The sequence below is a fragment of the Gasterosteus aculeatus genome, chromosome 20 (genome assembly GCF_964276395.1).
Source record: "Gasterosteus aculeatus chromosome 20, fGasAcu3.hap1.1, whole genome shotgun sequence".
In the NCBI taxonomy this organism is placed as follows: Eukaryota; Metazoa; Chordata; class Actinopteri; order Perciformes; family Gasterosteidae; genus Gasterosteus; species Gasterosteus aculeatus.
Window position 1 is genome coordinate 62,790 of NC_135707.1, and position 15,324 is coordinate 78,113.

At 48.6% G+C, this 15,324-nt stretch overlaps 1 protein-coding gene across 4 annotated transcripts in view; it reads left to right on the top strand.

The window, feature by feature from the left end:
* The window catches only part of dennd4b (DENN/MADD domain containing 4B), a 37,964-nt gene that overhangs the window by 2,931 nt on the left and 19,709 nt on the right, over positions 1–15,324 (top strand). For all 4 annotated transcript variants that reach the window (XR_013453554.1, XR_013453555.1, XM_040165255.2 and 1 more), the window contains exons 2-10: positions 3,974–4,318; positions 4,535–4,790; positions 6,906–6,975; positions 7,205–7,374; positions 7,566–7,807; positions 9,822–9,888; positions 14,067–14,125; positions 14,407–14,551; positions 14,625–14,800. Coding sequence is in view for 2 of the 4 variants with exons in the window: in XM_040165255.2 (XP_040021189.2) it covers positions 3,987–4,318; positions 4,535–4,790; positions 6,906–6,975; positions 7,205–7,374; positions 7,566–7,807; positions 9,822–9,888; positions 14,067–14,125; positions 14,407–14,551; positions 14,625–14,800 (1,517 nt within the window). In the remaining 2 variants the exon portion in view is untranslated. The remainder of the gene's footprint in view (positions 1–3,973; positions 4,319–4,534; positions 4,791–6,905; positions 6,976–7,204; positions 7,375–7,565; positions 7,808–9,821; positions 9,889–14,066; positions 14,126–14,406; positions 14,552–14,624; positions 14,801–15,324) is intronic.

Consider the following 15,324-nt stretch of genomic DNA (forward strand, 5'->3'; position numbering starts at 1 on the left):
TATATATATATAATTACTTTATATTTTAATTGAATGGCACCATGTTGATGCTGCTAGTTGTTCTGTGGTGAGGAAATCTGGTGCTTTTCTCTGTGTATTAAGAGGTGTGTGTCTGTGTGGTGGGGAGGCCCATTGTTGCATATGGTCCTTTATAAAAGGGAAGTGATTATGGTGAAATCAGCTTTTTTGGCTTTTACTTTTTGTATGCTTTGTGTGAAACAGGAAGTGAACTTTAGTTCAGAAAATTTGCATGTGGAGGCCGGTGTGGTGAGAAGGGGGAGGAGTTCAGAATCTTTATATATTCAGTTCAGTATATAAGTATGCATATGCAAACATGGAATTTGACTTTCAACGTGCTCCAAAAACACAGTTCAATCGATAACAAGAATTTGCAAAATGAATGAAAAAGGAATATATTGCCTGAATATATTACCTGTCCTCGCACCTGCTGCCTATCAATGAACGAAGCGTTTGTTCTCCTTTTGATGGAGCTCACTCATGGTTGGATCATATTGTATTTTAAACCAATCAGAGACGGCGATGCGGTCTTTGCCTCTGATTGGCTGTGGTCCAGATAGTCCTGTAGGCCTACACTGCTACACTTGCAATTGCGACCTGAACACCAGCGACCCAGTTACGTCAGAGCTGAGACAAGGAACAATGAAAAGAAATCGATCCATAGATAATTTTAAAAAAGAAAGAAAAGTAGGCCTGTTCCCCCCCCAACACTCTTTCCGGTCAATGCCCCGACAATAGCCCAGACATGGAGCCACCAGTCTCCCCAGTTCCTGGTAAAATCTTACGCCCTGGTCCTTTTTTTCGAAGATGGCCTCCGACGGAGGTAGAGGCTACCGAGCCTGAGCCAGCGACTCAAAATAAAAAGGGAAAAACATTTCTCTTTCGTAAAGAGTGGTTAGACCCTGCTTTTAAAATGTTCATTTTGCGTAAAATGTTTTAGTTTGGCAGCAAACTTTGACTTTGTTGTCACTCGTCACTTTGTCGTCACTCGTCACTTTGTCACTTGTTCGATAGTGCACTTTATGTTTAATATTTTACATTTTTAACTAACTTTATTTTATTGTTTTATACTAACCCATATCCTTATTCTACTAACCCATTGCATTAGCATTTTATTTTATTACTTGTGCACTGCTGTCTTGTTGTCTATTGTTAAACTGTCTACTGTCACGCACCAACCGCCAAGACAAATTCCTTGTATGTTTGACATATTTTGGCAATAAATGATTCCTGAGCAGTGAAGCACTAAACATTTTTTATCTTTTTATTTAAGAATTTTATATACAGTATAATTGTGCTTCAGATAAAAAATGTTATTTACCGCTTATTCTTGTTTTAAATAATTTACATAATATATATAAATGTATATGGAGCGTGATAAAAAAAATGACCTTGAAATTGTGGCCACACCAGGAAAAATTTGGTTGCACCTAAATTTTGTGCTGGTGCACCTATATAGAAAAGCAAGGCACACCAGTGCAACCTGGCAAAAAGTTTGCCCTGGGAGGGGATTAGTGCAAACGGACCACTATAGGACTGCTAAGCTAGCTGCTAGGCTACTTCCATCTCAACATCTACCCTGCAGAAGACCACCTCTGTGTCCCTAAAAGACCATGGTTTGAAATGCTTTCAGAGACTTAAAAGATGGATGTTTGGTATATTTTAGTCTAAGAACGCTGGATTGAATTTTTTCAAAAAGGCGGGGGTAAGGAATCTTTATGATTCAGGTACTTTTTGATTTCCAATAAATTCGGCAAGGTTTGTCTGAGAAAAATGTTTATCGCCGTAATCACCGTGGAACACTGTTGCGGTTTTGTGTCCCGCTGTTTTTGTTAGCTGCCCGCTTCGACCAATAAATATATATTTGGATCGCGTACGCTCAATTTGTTAGGCTAATTTATTACATGTCATTTAGCTGACAATTTTATCCAAAGCGACTTACAATAAGTGCATTCAACCACAAGGATACAAACTCGGAAGAACAAGAAACAATAAAGTGCAATTTCATCAAGTAAGACAATTTAAAACTTGTTATAGATGAGAGCCTTTATAAGTAAATTTTAGGTGCTACAATTTGTCAGTCTATTAGTGGAGGTGGAGTCTGAAGAGGTGTGTCTTTAGTTTGCGGCAGAAGATGTGAAGGCTCTCTATGGTCCTGATGTCATCAAAGAGCTCGTTCCACCATTTCGGAGCAAGGACAGCAAAGAGTGGTGATCTAGTCGAGTGTTTTGCTCTCAGTGAGGAGGAACAAGGAGTTTGGCAGATGCAGAACAGAGTGCACGGTTTGGGATTCTGGATGAGCTGCAGAGGTGGAATGGTGGTAGCAGGGAGACTTGCCAGGAGAGAGTTACAGTAGTCCAGGAGGGAGGTGACAAGAGCCTGAATCAGTACCTGCGCTGCCTTCTGAGGTGAGAAGAGGACGTATTCTGATGTTGTAGAGCATGTATCTACAGGATCGTGTTGTCGCAGTGATGTTGGGAGTTTGGGAGAGTTGACTGCCGAGGTTCCTAGCAGTCAGTCGGCGTCAACACGCCGTTGCGGAGGTTAACGTAAAGTCCTGGGTAGGAGAATCTTTTCCCGGAAAGAGAGGTAGTTCAGTCTTGTCGTGGGTTGATTTTCAGATGGTGAGCGGACATCCACTGAGAGATGTCAGTCAGACAGGCAGAGATTTGTGCCGCCACCTGAGTGTCCGAGTGTCCGAGTGAGGGAAGGAGAGAATTAGTTGGGTGTCATCCTACTGGTGAAGAGAAAGGGACTCAGGACGGAACCCTGAGGAAGAGGAGATGGTTCCGACACAGATCCTCTACAGCAGGGGTGCTCAATGGGTCGATTGAGTTTGTGTCTATCACGTGCCATGAAAAAAATATGAAGTCACGTCACACATGCAAAATCTACTGCGGGAGATGACCAAAACTAATGACCCTTGCTTCCAAAGCAACCCAGGCTGACTCCAGTAAGGTAATAACAGACAATGTATGGGATGCTTGTGACTTGTGACCCTCCTTCTGACCGATGAGAGGCTCGTCGTTTTATCCACATCAACTCGTTATGCGCATCTCCCCCCCCCCCCGTCAGCCGGCACGGAGGAGAGGGGTAGAACGCCATGAATTGGTTAGTTGAAAAGTAGGACGAGAAAAGGGAGAGAGCAGAGCCTGAAGGGAGGAGATAAGGATCTGGTGGTTGACTGTCAAATGGGGGTCAAGGAGGTTGTTACGGCGGAGGTTGTTACGGTGGAGAGTTGGTTAAAGCTCACACGTTCCAAGAGTTTTGGACAAAAAGGGAAGAAGAGAGACCGGTCTGTAGTTGTGTTCTTCAGAAGGGTTAAGGGTGGTGGTTTCTTGCCTCCTTCAGAGAATTGGGAAAACCGCCAGATAACAGCAGGAGCAGGTTGTTGATGAGACAGGTGAGGAAAGGAAGAAGGTCAGGAGCGATAGATTGTAATATGGAATGGGGTAAAAGAGGGCAGGTGGTCGGACGGGCAGAAGTTACTATGGTAAGAACTTTGTTAGGAGATGGGGGGTGCGTGTCTTTTCACACCTCCTTGCGTGCGTCGACCCATTTTTCTAGACTAGCGTCATCGTTCCCTGCAGCGCACAAGGCTGTGATTGGTCTGCTAACTACGTCCTTTACGGAGTCTCACATTTCAGTTTTCATAGCACAATACGGCCATTATTAAAACGAAGAATGTTTACGAGAGAACGGATCATCTGATTGCTCTGCAACACACGCAAGCCTTTTTGAACCATGAATTGAAACGAGTGCGTCGACGCAACGACGCAGACGCAGAAGCATGCGCCAGCCTTAAGAGATGGTATTTGGCAGAATTGAGTTTCAATGAGGTTAGCTCCTTCCTACGAAGGCTCTGGGGCTTAAATAATTGTAGTATATACTTAATTTATCTTTTATGAGTCTTAAGAGGATTTTGAGCTTTGTTATTTTATTGTTACGGTTACAGACAGACAGACGGCATGACGGAGGAGAAATGTCCCCAGCTGGTGGACTACTTTGTAGTAGCAGGTCTCGACCCTGCGGGGGCCTGGAAGCCCCTGGACGAGGATGCCAAGACCCCCACCTCCTCATGCTCCGCCACCTCCTCCTCCTCCCCCCGAGCGGTGGAGTCGGTGACAGACCTGGCGGTGATAGCCCGGGGGCTTGGGGAGGAGGTGCCGGAGGGCTTTACCTGCATCGAGAGGACGCTGGGCGGACACTCAGCCGAGCTGAGCGCTGGCCTCATCAGTAACCCTCACATGTACCTGTGCTACCGGAGAGGCCGGGACAAGCCGCCCATCCTGGACCTGGGGTGAGTCCAATCTTTCTCTTTGGGAGGAGGGGTAAAACAAAGTCCTAACAGATGAGTCTTACTTCTGTGAGAACTACTGTTCTAAATGTCAATAGATCTCATTCAGAATATATATATTCAATGAATATAGATATATTAATTTATGTTCCCCATTTAAACATATTAGCATGATTTAATTTATTTTCACAATGTACCATTAATCCATGTGTCCTGCAGGGTTCTGTATGAAGGGAAGGAACAGTTGAAGCCGAGCTGGGACGTCATCGACACAACGCCCTACAGCCGATCTGCCAACCTGAGCCCCGGCGGCGCCCCGACGGCTCACCGGGTTTTCCTGATGTTCCGGCGGGCTCTGGACTCGCAGGGCCTCCACATGCTGGGGGTCACAGACATTGGTCTGCTGATGCCCAGTAAAGGAGAAGTCGCCCCGCACACCTTCTGTCGAGTGGACAAGAATCTCAACACCGGCATGGTGAGCATCACCACAACCATCAATTAGACTAACCCCTCAATCTTCTGGTTACGTTTCACAATAAGAGTATTTATGAGATTCAGTTTTTTAATGAAAATAAATAAACTAAATAGTAAAAAAAACTGTCAAAAGACCCTATGAAAAAACGGAAGAGGGAAGGAGTTACCCAGCCCGGAGGAAGCCTGGGCCCATGGTTTTTACATTTTGCCCGGGGAGAAATTAGGGTTAGGTGTCTTGCTCAGGGACACTTCGACTTGAGACATGGGGCAGCCGGGACTCGAACCACCAACCTTGCGATTCCCAGCACACCCGCTCTACCCCCTGCGCCACGATGATCCAGAGTGGTGTATGTTCAAAACTTCCATTGCTGAAGTGGCCTCAAGGTCTTAGGTGCATCAAGGGGAGGTAACCCTCGAACCCCGTGGTGGACACCGGTGGTCAGGGAAGCCGTCCGACTGAAGAAGGAGGCCTGCAGGGTTATGATATCCGGTGGGACTCCGGAGGCAGTTGCAGTGTACCGACAGGCTCGAAGGGCAGCAGCCTCTGCCGTGATGGAGGCAAAGCAGCGAGTATGGGAGGAGTTCGGGGTAACTATGGAGAAGGACTTTTGGTCGGTACCAAAGTGCTTCTGGAAGATCATCCGGCACCTCAGGGGGAAACGGGGAACCATCCAAGTTGTGTACAGTAAAGATGGGACCGTGTTGACCGCGACTGTGGAGGTTATCGAGCGGTGGAATGAACACTTTGAGGAACTCCTGAATCCAACTACTACGCTTTGGTAGAGACGGAGCTGGAGGCAGAGGAGGGATCATCGTCAATTTGCCTGGTGGAGGTCTCTGAGGTAGTCAAACAATGCCACTGTGGCGAAGCCCCAGGGATTGATGAGATCCGTCCAGAGATGCTAAAAGCAATGGGCTTGGGAGTATGCTCATCCAGTCTACATGTGTTTTGTGGACTTAGAGAAGGCGTATGACCGGGTGCCCTGAGAGAAAATGTGGGAGGTGTTGCGGGAGTACGGGGTGAGGCGGTCCTTACTTGGGGCCATCCAATCTCTGTACGCCCAAAGCGAGAGCTGTGCTCGGCAGTAAGTCGAAGGCGTTGTTTGTGGTTTTCATGGACAGGATATCGAGGCGTAGTCGGGAGGAGGAGGGTCTACAACTCGGGGGGCTTGCGGATCTCATCGCTGCTTTTTGCAGATGATGTGGTCCTGATGGCATCTTCCGTCTGTGACCTCCAACTCTCACTGGAGCGTTTCGCAGTCGAGTGTGAAGCGGTCGGGATGAGGATTAGCACCTCTAAATCTGAGGCCATGGTTCTCAGCAGGAAACCGATGGATTGCCTACTCCAGGAAGGGAATGTGTCCTTACCCCAAGTGAAGGAGTTGTTCACGAGTGACGGGAAGATGGAGTGTGAGTGTGGCCGGAGAATCGGAGCAGCGGGGGCGGTATTGCACTCGCTTTACCGCACAGTTATGACGAAAAGAGCGCTGAGAAGGAAGGCAAAGGTCTCGATCTACCGATCAATATTCGTTCCTTCAGTCACATATGGTCATGAAGAAAGAACTAGGTCACGGGTACAAGCGGCCAAAATGGGTTTCCTCAGGAGAGTGGCTGGCGTCCCTGTTGGAGATGGGGTGAGAAGCTCAGCCATTCGTGAGGAGCTCGGAGTAGAGCCGCTGCTCCTTTGCGTCGAAAGGAGCCAGTTGAGGTGGTTTGGGAATCTGGTGAGGATGACCCCTGGGCGTCACGTCTATTGCGGTCATATTTACGCATTTCTTCCAACAAAAGTTCTTAAATCTTATCCGTTCTCTCGTAAACAATCTTCGTTTTAATAATAGCGTTATCGTGCGATGAAAGTGGAAATGTGAGACTCCATAAAGGACGTAGTTAGCAGACCAATCGCAGCCTTGTGCGCTGCGGGAGGCTTGCGTCGAAAGCGACGCAAGCCTATAAAAATGGCTCGACACACGCAAGGACGCAAGGAGGTGTGAATAGGCACGCAAGGGACACGCAAGGGGTCTTGCGTCTGCGTCGCTCTGAAAACGCAGAAGCATAAACTAGGCTTTAGTCCTATCGAAGCAAATGAATGTACTGTCTCATATCCCTTTGTCTGCAGTGGGGTCCGGCTTTGTACTTGTGCTTCAAGAGAGCTGTGGCCAAAGCCAACGCCCTGCTCTACAAAGCTAGTGAGTATCCATCCCACTCCTAAATCTGGGGAAGTCTTCAGTCAGGACATTCTGATCCTCAATCGTACATCTTTGTAAGGAAAAATGTGAGGATTGATATTGGATGATAAACCTAAACTTCAGGTCATATCTAAAGGAAGTAAGTCAGTTGATACGTAGTGTTGGTCAATTGTCACAGTCACAAGGAGGAGTTCTTCAGTGTAAAGGTAGTAACTTTTCTCTGATACAGGTCTGATCAGCCGCTACCCGGAGGAGGACCTGGAGGCCTTTCCTCTGCCGGAGTCGGTGCCAGTCTTCTGTCTGCCAATGGGCGTCACAGTGGAGAGCTGGCCTCTGAACACCAAGTACCAGCTGCCTGTATTCTCCACCTTCGTCCTCACCTCTGCTTCCGGGGACAAGGTCGGAGCATGCAAATTCTATTAGCATAAAATAATACTCATTACAATGGACGTGATAGAATAATACTTATAATAATAATACAGATGATACCATAGAATAATTCTCATAACATTAGTTGATATCATATAATACTTCTGTCGGTGAAATGCTAGAATCCTAAAAGTTCTCTGAGGACTCTGGTCCCCCTGCAGGTCTATGGAGCAGCAATCCAGTTCTACGAGTCCTTCTCCCAGGAGCTGCTGTCGGAGCGGCAGAGCGTGAGACTAGGCCTGCTCAGCGTGGTGGACCGGAGGCCCATCACCAGCCGCAGCCTGCAGGTGAAGAAGAGCATCTGTGTGCTCTCCCACTGGCCCTTCTTCACAGTCTTCCAGAAGTTCCTCACCTTCGTCTACCGATACTCCGTCTCCGGGCCCCACGTCCTGCCGCTGGAGAAGTCAGTGACATCTTTATTTGCTCCGCCTCCCATCCTATTTTTTCAGACTCTGGGAACAACAAGTAACCCAGCATTTATGGATTAAGATCAGAGGTGTCAAAAGTATTCCCATTCATTATAGTATAGATACTACTAAAATACTATGGTTAAAAAACTACTTAAAGAATAAAGGTAAATGTAATGTAAGGGGAAAAAAATCCATTAAGGACAAACTCTTAATGTGTAACCTCACTCACAGAACACGTCAGTTCGTTACAATATTGCCGGAAGGCGCATTCAGATCACGTGACCTGCCGTTTCCCCCAAAAATGAAAACCCTTCCACGGGGACAGTTAAAAAATATTTTAAAAATAAAGTGCACCAGCGAACAGGAAGTGACAAAAGTGACGAGTGAAAAGTGACGTGTGCAGTATGAAGGGGAGTGACCGGTGTGATGTCAGTCAGTGGGGGACCGGCTCTGTTGATGAGCCTGACTGCCGACGGGAAGAAACTGTTGGTGTGGCGGGAGGTCTTAGTCCTGATGGACCTCAGCCTCCTGCCAGATGGAAGGGGCACAAACAGGTTTTGTCCGGGGTGAGAGGGGTCGGCTACGGTCTTTATAGCTGCTTCAGAGACCTGGAAGCGAACAAGTCCTGCAGGGACGGCAGATTGCAGCCGATCACCCTCTCCGATCACCCTCTCTGCAGAGCGGAGGACACGCTGCAGCCTGCCCTTGTCCTTGGCTGTGGCTGCAGCGTACCAGACGCTGATGGAGGAGCAGAGGATGGACTCCATGATGGCCGTGTAGAAGTGGACCATCATCGTCTTTGGCAGGTTGAATTTCTTCAGCTGCCTCAGGAAGAACAACCTCTGCTGAGCCTTCTTGGTGATGGAGCTGATGTTCAGCTCCCACTTGAGGTCCTGGGTGATGATGGAGCCCAGGAAAAGGAAGGAATCCACAATAATGACGGGGGAGTCACACAGGGTGATGGGGGAGGGTGGGGCTCTGTTGCTCCTGAAATCCACAACCATCTCCAGTGTCTTCAGAGCGTTGAGCTCCAGGTTGTTCTGACTGCACCACGACACCAGATGGTCAGACTCCACCTGTAGGCGGACTCGTCCCCACCAGAGATCAGTCCAATGAGGGTGGTGTCATCCACAAACTTCAGGAGCTTGACGGACTGGTGGCTGGAGGTGCAGCTGTTGGTGTACAGGGAGAAGAGCAGAGGGGAAAGAACGCAGCCTTGGGGGGAACCGGTGCTGATGGTCCGAGAGGCTGAGACGTGTTTTCCCAGCTTCACGTGCTGCTTCCTGTCAGACAGGAAGTCTGTGATCCACTTGCAGGTGGAGTCGGGCACTTGCAGCTGGGAGAGTTTGATGCATAATGTTAAAGAGCTGTTTGGAATTGGAGGACTAGAAAGCAGAAATACGAGTCCCTCTACCATCCAGTGAATGAGGGTTTCTTTCACTGCCCATAGTTAGTTGTTCCTCTTCCCCAAAACAAACCATTAGATGAAAACCAGTAAAAACAATGAATACGAATCAGGGGTTAGCTCCATAATCGGACACATTTGATATTTTCTAGAGCTACAAGAGCTTTTCCGACATTGATAATGTTGGGGGAGTGGAGTGCAACAAACATTGCTAGATAGAACTATACGCAATTCTATCTGTGTGTGTGTGTGTGTGTGTGTGTGTGTGTGTGTGTGTGTGTGTGTGTGTGTGTGTGTGTGTGTGTGTGTGTGTGTGTGTGTGTGTGTGTGTGTGTGTGTGTGTGTGTGTGTGTGTGTGTGTGTGAGAGATACAGGGGAAGAGCAAGGAAAGGAAATGCAGCTGAACGAAGACACTGCGTGATTTAAATGGCAAAAAAAAGATATATATATATATATACACACACACACACCAAACGCAATGTGTGGCGGCCGGTGTTGAATCTGTGGCCCACCGCCACAAATTAAGTCTATGTGTGGGAAACACTGTTGTGGTTTTGCATGATATGGACCATTTTGTGTGATTTGTTAATTGATGTTTTCAGACACCTCTCCAGCTTTATGCACAACGTCCCGTTTCCCTCCCCCCAGCGGCCACGCATCCTTGTTCAGGTAAACACAAACCTTCATCCTCCTCCTTCAGGTACACACACAAACCTTCATCCTCCTCCTTCAGGTACACACACAAACCTTCATCCTCCTCCTTCAGGTACACACACAAACCTTCATCCTCCTCCTTCAGGTACACACACAAATCTTCATCCTCCTCCTTCAGGTACACACACAAACCTTCATCCTCCTCCTTCAGGTACACACACAAACCTTCATCCTCCTCCTTCAGGTACACACACAAACCTTCATCCTCCTCCTTCAGGTACACACACAAACCTTCATCCTCCTCCTTCAGGTACACACACAAACCTTCATCCTCCTCCTTCGGGTACACACACAAACCTTCATCCTCCTCCTTCGGGTACAACCACAAACCTTCATCCTCCTCCTTCGGGTACACACACAAACCTTCATCCTCCTCCTTCGGGTACACACACAAACCTTCATCCTCCTCCTTCGGGTACACACACAAACCTTCATCCTCCTCCTTCGGGTACACACTAAAACCTTCATCCTCCTCCTTTGGGTACGCACACTAAAACCTTCATCCTCCTCCTTCGGGTACGCACACTAAAACCTTCCTCCTCCTCCTTTCGGGTACACACACAAACCTTCATCCTCCTCCTTCGGGTACACACACAAACCTTCATCCTCCTCCTTCGGGTGAGCACACTAAAACCTTCCTCCTCCTTCGGGTGCGCACACTAAAACCTTCCTCCTCCTTCGGGTGCGCACACTAAAACCTTCCTCCTCCTTCGGGTGCGCACTCAAACCTTCCTCCTCCTCCTCCTTCGGGTGCGCACTCAAACCTTCCTCCTCCTCCTCCTTCGGGTGCGCACTCAAACCTTCCTCCTCCTCCTCCTTCGGGTGCGCACTCAAACCTTCCTCCTCCTTCGGGTGCGCACACTAAAACCTTCCTCCTCCTTCGGGTGCGCACACTAAAACCTTCCTCCTCCTTCGGGTGCGCACTCAAACCTTCCTCCTCCTCCTCCTTCGGGTGCGCACTCAAACCTTCCTCCTCCTCCTCCTTCGGGTGCGCACTCAAACCTTCCTCCTCCTCCTCCTTCGGGTGCGCACTCAAACCTTCCTCCTTCGGGTGAGCACACTAAAACCTTCCTCCTCCTCCTTTGGGTATGCACACTAAAACCTTCATCCTCCTCCTTTGGGTATGCACACTAAAACCTTCCTCATCCTCCTCCTTCGGGTGAGCACACTAAAACCTTCCTCATCCTCCTCCTTCGGGTGAGCACACTAAAACCTTCCTCATCCTCCTCCTTCGGGTGAGCACACTAAAACCTTCCTCATCCTCCTCCTTCGGGTGAGCACACTAAAACCTTCCTCATCCTCCTCCTCCTTCGGGTGAGCACACTAAAACCTTCCTCATCCTCCTCCTCCTTCGGGTGAGCACACTAAAACCTTCCTCATCCTCCTCCTCCTTCGGGTGAGCACACTAAAACCTTCCTCCTCCTCCTTCGGGTGCGCACACTAAAACCTTCCTCCTCCTCCTTCGGGTGCGCACACTAAAACCTTCCTCATCCTCCTCCTTCGGGTGAGCACACTAAAACCTTCCTCATCCTCCTCCTCCTTCGGGTGAGCACACTAAAACCTTCCTCATCCTCCTCCTCCTTCGGGTGAGCACACTAAAACCTTCCTCATCCTCCTCCTCCTTCGGGTGAGCACACTAAAACCTTCCTCCTCCTCCTTCGGGTGAGCACACTAAAACCTTCCTCCTCCTCCTTCGGGTGCGCACACTAAAACCTTCCTCCTCCTTCGGGTGCGCACTCAAACCTTCCTCCTCCTTCGGGTGAGCACACTCAAACCTTCCTCCTCCTCCTTCGGGTGAGCACACTAAAACCTTCCTCATCCTCCTCCTTTGGGTATGCACACTAAAACCTTCCTCATCCTCCTCCTTTGGGTATGCACACTAAAACCTTCCTCATCCTCCTCCTTTGGGTATGCACACTAAAACCTTCCTCATCCTCCTCCTTCGGGTGAGCACACTAAAACCTTCCTCCTCCTCCTTCGGGTGCGCACACTAAAACCTTCCTCCTCCTCCTTCGGGTGCGCACACTAAAACCTTCCTCATCCTCCTCCTTCGGGTGAGCACACTAAAACCTTCCTCATCCTCCTCCTCCTTCGGGTGAGCACACTAAAACCTTCCTCATCCTCCTCCTCCTTCGGGTGAGCACACTAAAACCTTCCTCCTCCTCCTTCGGGTGAGCACACTAAAACCTTCCTCCTCCTCCTTCGGGTGAGCACACTAAAACCTTCCTCCTCCTCCTTCGGGTGCGCACACTAAAACCTTCCTCCTCCTTCGGGTGCGCACTCAAACCTTCCTCCTCCTTCGGGTGAGCACACTCAAACCTTCCTCCTCCTCCTTCGGGTGAGCACACTAAAACCTTCCTCATCCTCCTCCTTTGGGTATGCACACTAAAACCTTCCTCATCCTCCTCCTTTGGGTATGCACACTAAAACCTTCCTCATCCTCCTCCTTCGGGTGAGCACACTAAAACCTTCCTCATCCTCCTCCTTCGGGTGAGCACACTAAAACCTTCCTCCTCCTCCTTCGGGTGAGCACACTAAAACCTTCCTCATCCTCCTCCTTCGGGTGAGCACACTAAAACCTTCCTCATCCTCCTCCTTCGGGTGAGCACACTAAAACCTTCCTCATCCTCCTCCTCCTTCGGGTGAGCACACTAAAACCTTCCTCATCCTCCTCCTCCTTCGGGTGAGCACACTAAAACCTTCCTCATCCTCCTCCTCCTTCGGGTGAGCACACTAAAACCTTCCTCCTCCTCCTTCGGGTGAGCACACTAAAACCTTCCTCCTCCTCCTTCGGGTGAGCACACTAAAACCTTCCTCCTCCTCCTTCGGGTGCGCACACTAAAACCTTCCTCCTCCTTCGGGTGCGCACACTAAAACCTTCCTCCTCCTTCGGGTGCACACTAATGCTGCGTTCACACCAAAAGCGAAACGAATTATCGCCACGCTTTACGAGTTTACTCACTCAATTAGTTGTATTCGCCTTCATTTGCTCCCGAGGGGGCGTGGCTTGTCACCGTGAAAACAGTTCGAATTTCTGCGATCCACCATGGAAATAATTAGCCACTATTTCTGCTCCTTATTTGTTATGTGAATTACAAATGGCGGAACCGTAAACGGTGTTGTGTTTGGGTTCATGACATCATCCGTTGCTGCACACAGCTTGAATTTCACCAACTCCTCCAGGTGCGTCTGGATGACTGCCGCTTCCACGCTACTTCAGACTGACCAGCAGCCAGTGTGATGACCTGTTGTGTCTGCTCAGCGCCTGTGTGAGCGGCAGTTTCATAAAGTTTATTCACGCTTTGGAAGCAGGACTGGAGGTGATGAAAAGCGGAGTATTGAAACGCTGATTGGCTTTCGCAAGACCCCGCCGGGCGATTTCTTTTTCACGCCCGTTTCATTCACTTCCACTGCAACCATTTGCGTCTGCATTGACTTTGCATGGAATCTACTTATGCGAATAATCCACTTCGCTTTTAGTGTGAATTCAGCATAAAACCTTCCGCCTCCTTCAGGTACAAACTAAAACCTTCTTCAGAAGAAGACTTTTTGTTTGTAAGAACCAGCATAGAACCTTTTTATGTCATAATATTTTCATCCGTCACTTCCTCCTCCAACAGGATGTAGGCGGTGATGTGATCACAACCTGAACATGGTAATTCTTTCTATCAGAAGTCCGTTCATTGATTAGCTCTAATTAGCAGCTAACGTTTTCATACATTATTTCTTCCCTCCAAAAATAATTCCCTGGTGATTTTAAATCTTGGAGTGTGATTTATGTAGGCTGCATGCTGACGATGTCATCGCAATGTGGGGCGCAATGAGTCTACTGGTTTCTGCTTGTGTCTATCTTTCATTATAATCTCCTTAAGCCAAATATTACTGAAATTATAGACAAAGATTTTGTCATGTCAGTTATAAGAACATCTTACTCATCAACTCCAGCTTTAAATCAACTGCATCCGTTATAAAAAAAGGTCCAAGTGACTCCACTTGTTGGACCTGATCAACAGGTGTAAACCTGTCACACAACACAAAGATCAAAGCTGGCTAGTGAGATCTTCTCAGAAGTGACGGGATGTAAAAACCACCATCAAGTGTTTGTGTGTAACAGAAGTGACTTTATCTTCCAGCTCTCTCCATATGACAACCTGGTTCTCTGCCAGCCTGTTTCCTCTCCGCTGCCTCTCAGGTCAGCAGGATCTCTCAATACATCTTAACAGCATCTCCAACTCTTCATCTAACCTTTGACCATGAAGCACAATCGCACACTACGGACACAGAAGAGACGTATAGCAATATATAGAGACACACTGCGACACTCAAAGAAGGATGAACATGTCCACATGGTCAGGTGTCAGCTGCTGATGTCTTTAGAGAAAACATAACATTTAGTGTGGTATGACCTCCATACTGACCCATGTAAAATATCACTACTCAAATATAATAATGAAGTTCATGTGTCTCTGTCAGCGGGGCCAGCTTCCTGAAGCTTCTCCAGAACCTCGGTCCAGAGAACTCGTGCACATTGCTGCTCGCCGTGCTAACAGAACACAAACTGTTGCTCCACTCGCTGCGAGCTGACGTCCTGACCTCCGTCAGTGAGGCCCTCGTCTCCGTAAGGCCTCACACATATTTGATTATTGATGTGCACACAGGCACACACTAACGGGTGTTCTTTGTATCACCAGATGAGCTTCCCCCTGCGCTGGCTGTGTCCCTATATCCCTCTGTGTCCACTGCAGATGGCTGATGTCCTTCTGGCTCCGATGCCGTTCATAGTGGGGGTCCACTCTAGTTACTTTGACCTGTACGACCCCCCCACTGACGTGGTGTGTGTGGACCTGGACACCAACACCATCTTCCAGTGAGTCCGGGAGGGTTAGGTAGTTTAAATGTGTATACATGTGTGCATATACTTAGGCCTGTCGCAATATGCGATAAAATTACATATCACACACTCTCTGAAATCGTGTGCAATAATTTTTGGTGCTGCGATATTCATTTTACATATAAATGAACTTCACCAACATTTAAGTTGATCGCGCTGCCTCTGTCCCTTTTCCCTGTGGAAAGCGGGGGCGGGGCTTAGGCAGCGCACACCGACACATGAAGGGAAGCAGTGAACTAAGCTAAAATCTCACCCAAAACAACAACCATCCGCCCGGTCTTTAACCTGAACTCAGTTCCTCCGGTCTGCTCGTTCACCTCTTTCGGCGGGGCCGAGGCTCTCCGTCTCTCCCTGCAGCCGCGGTGCGCGTCGCCTTGCCGGCGGTCGAAGCCCTGCGTTAAACCTCCCCAGCTGCCGCGGCGCACCTTTCCGCTTGACACATTTCCTGGAACCCTCGCGCATTACATCACATGTCATTTATCTGACACTTTTATCCAAAG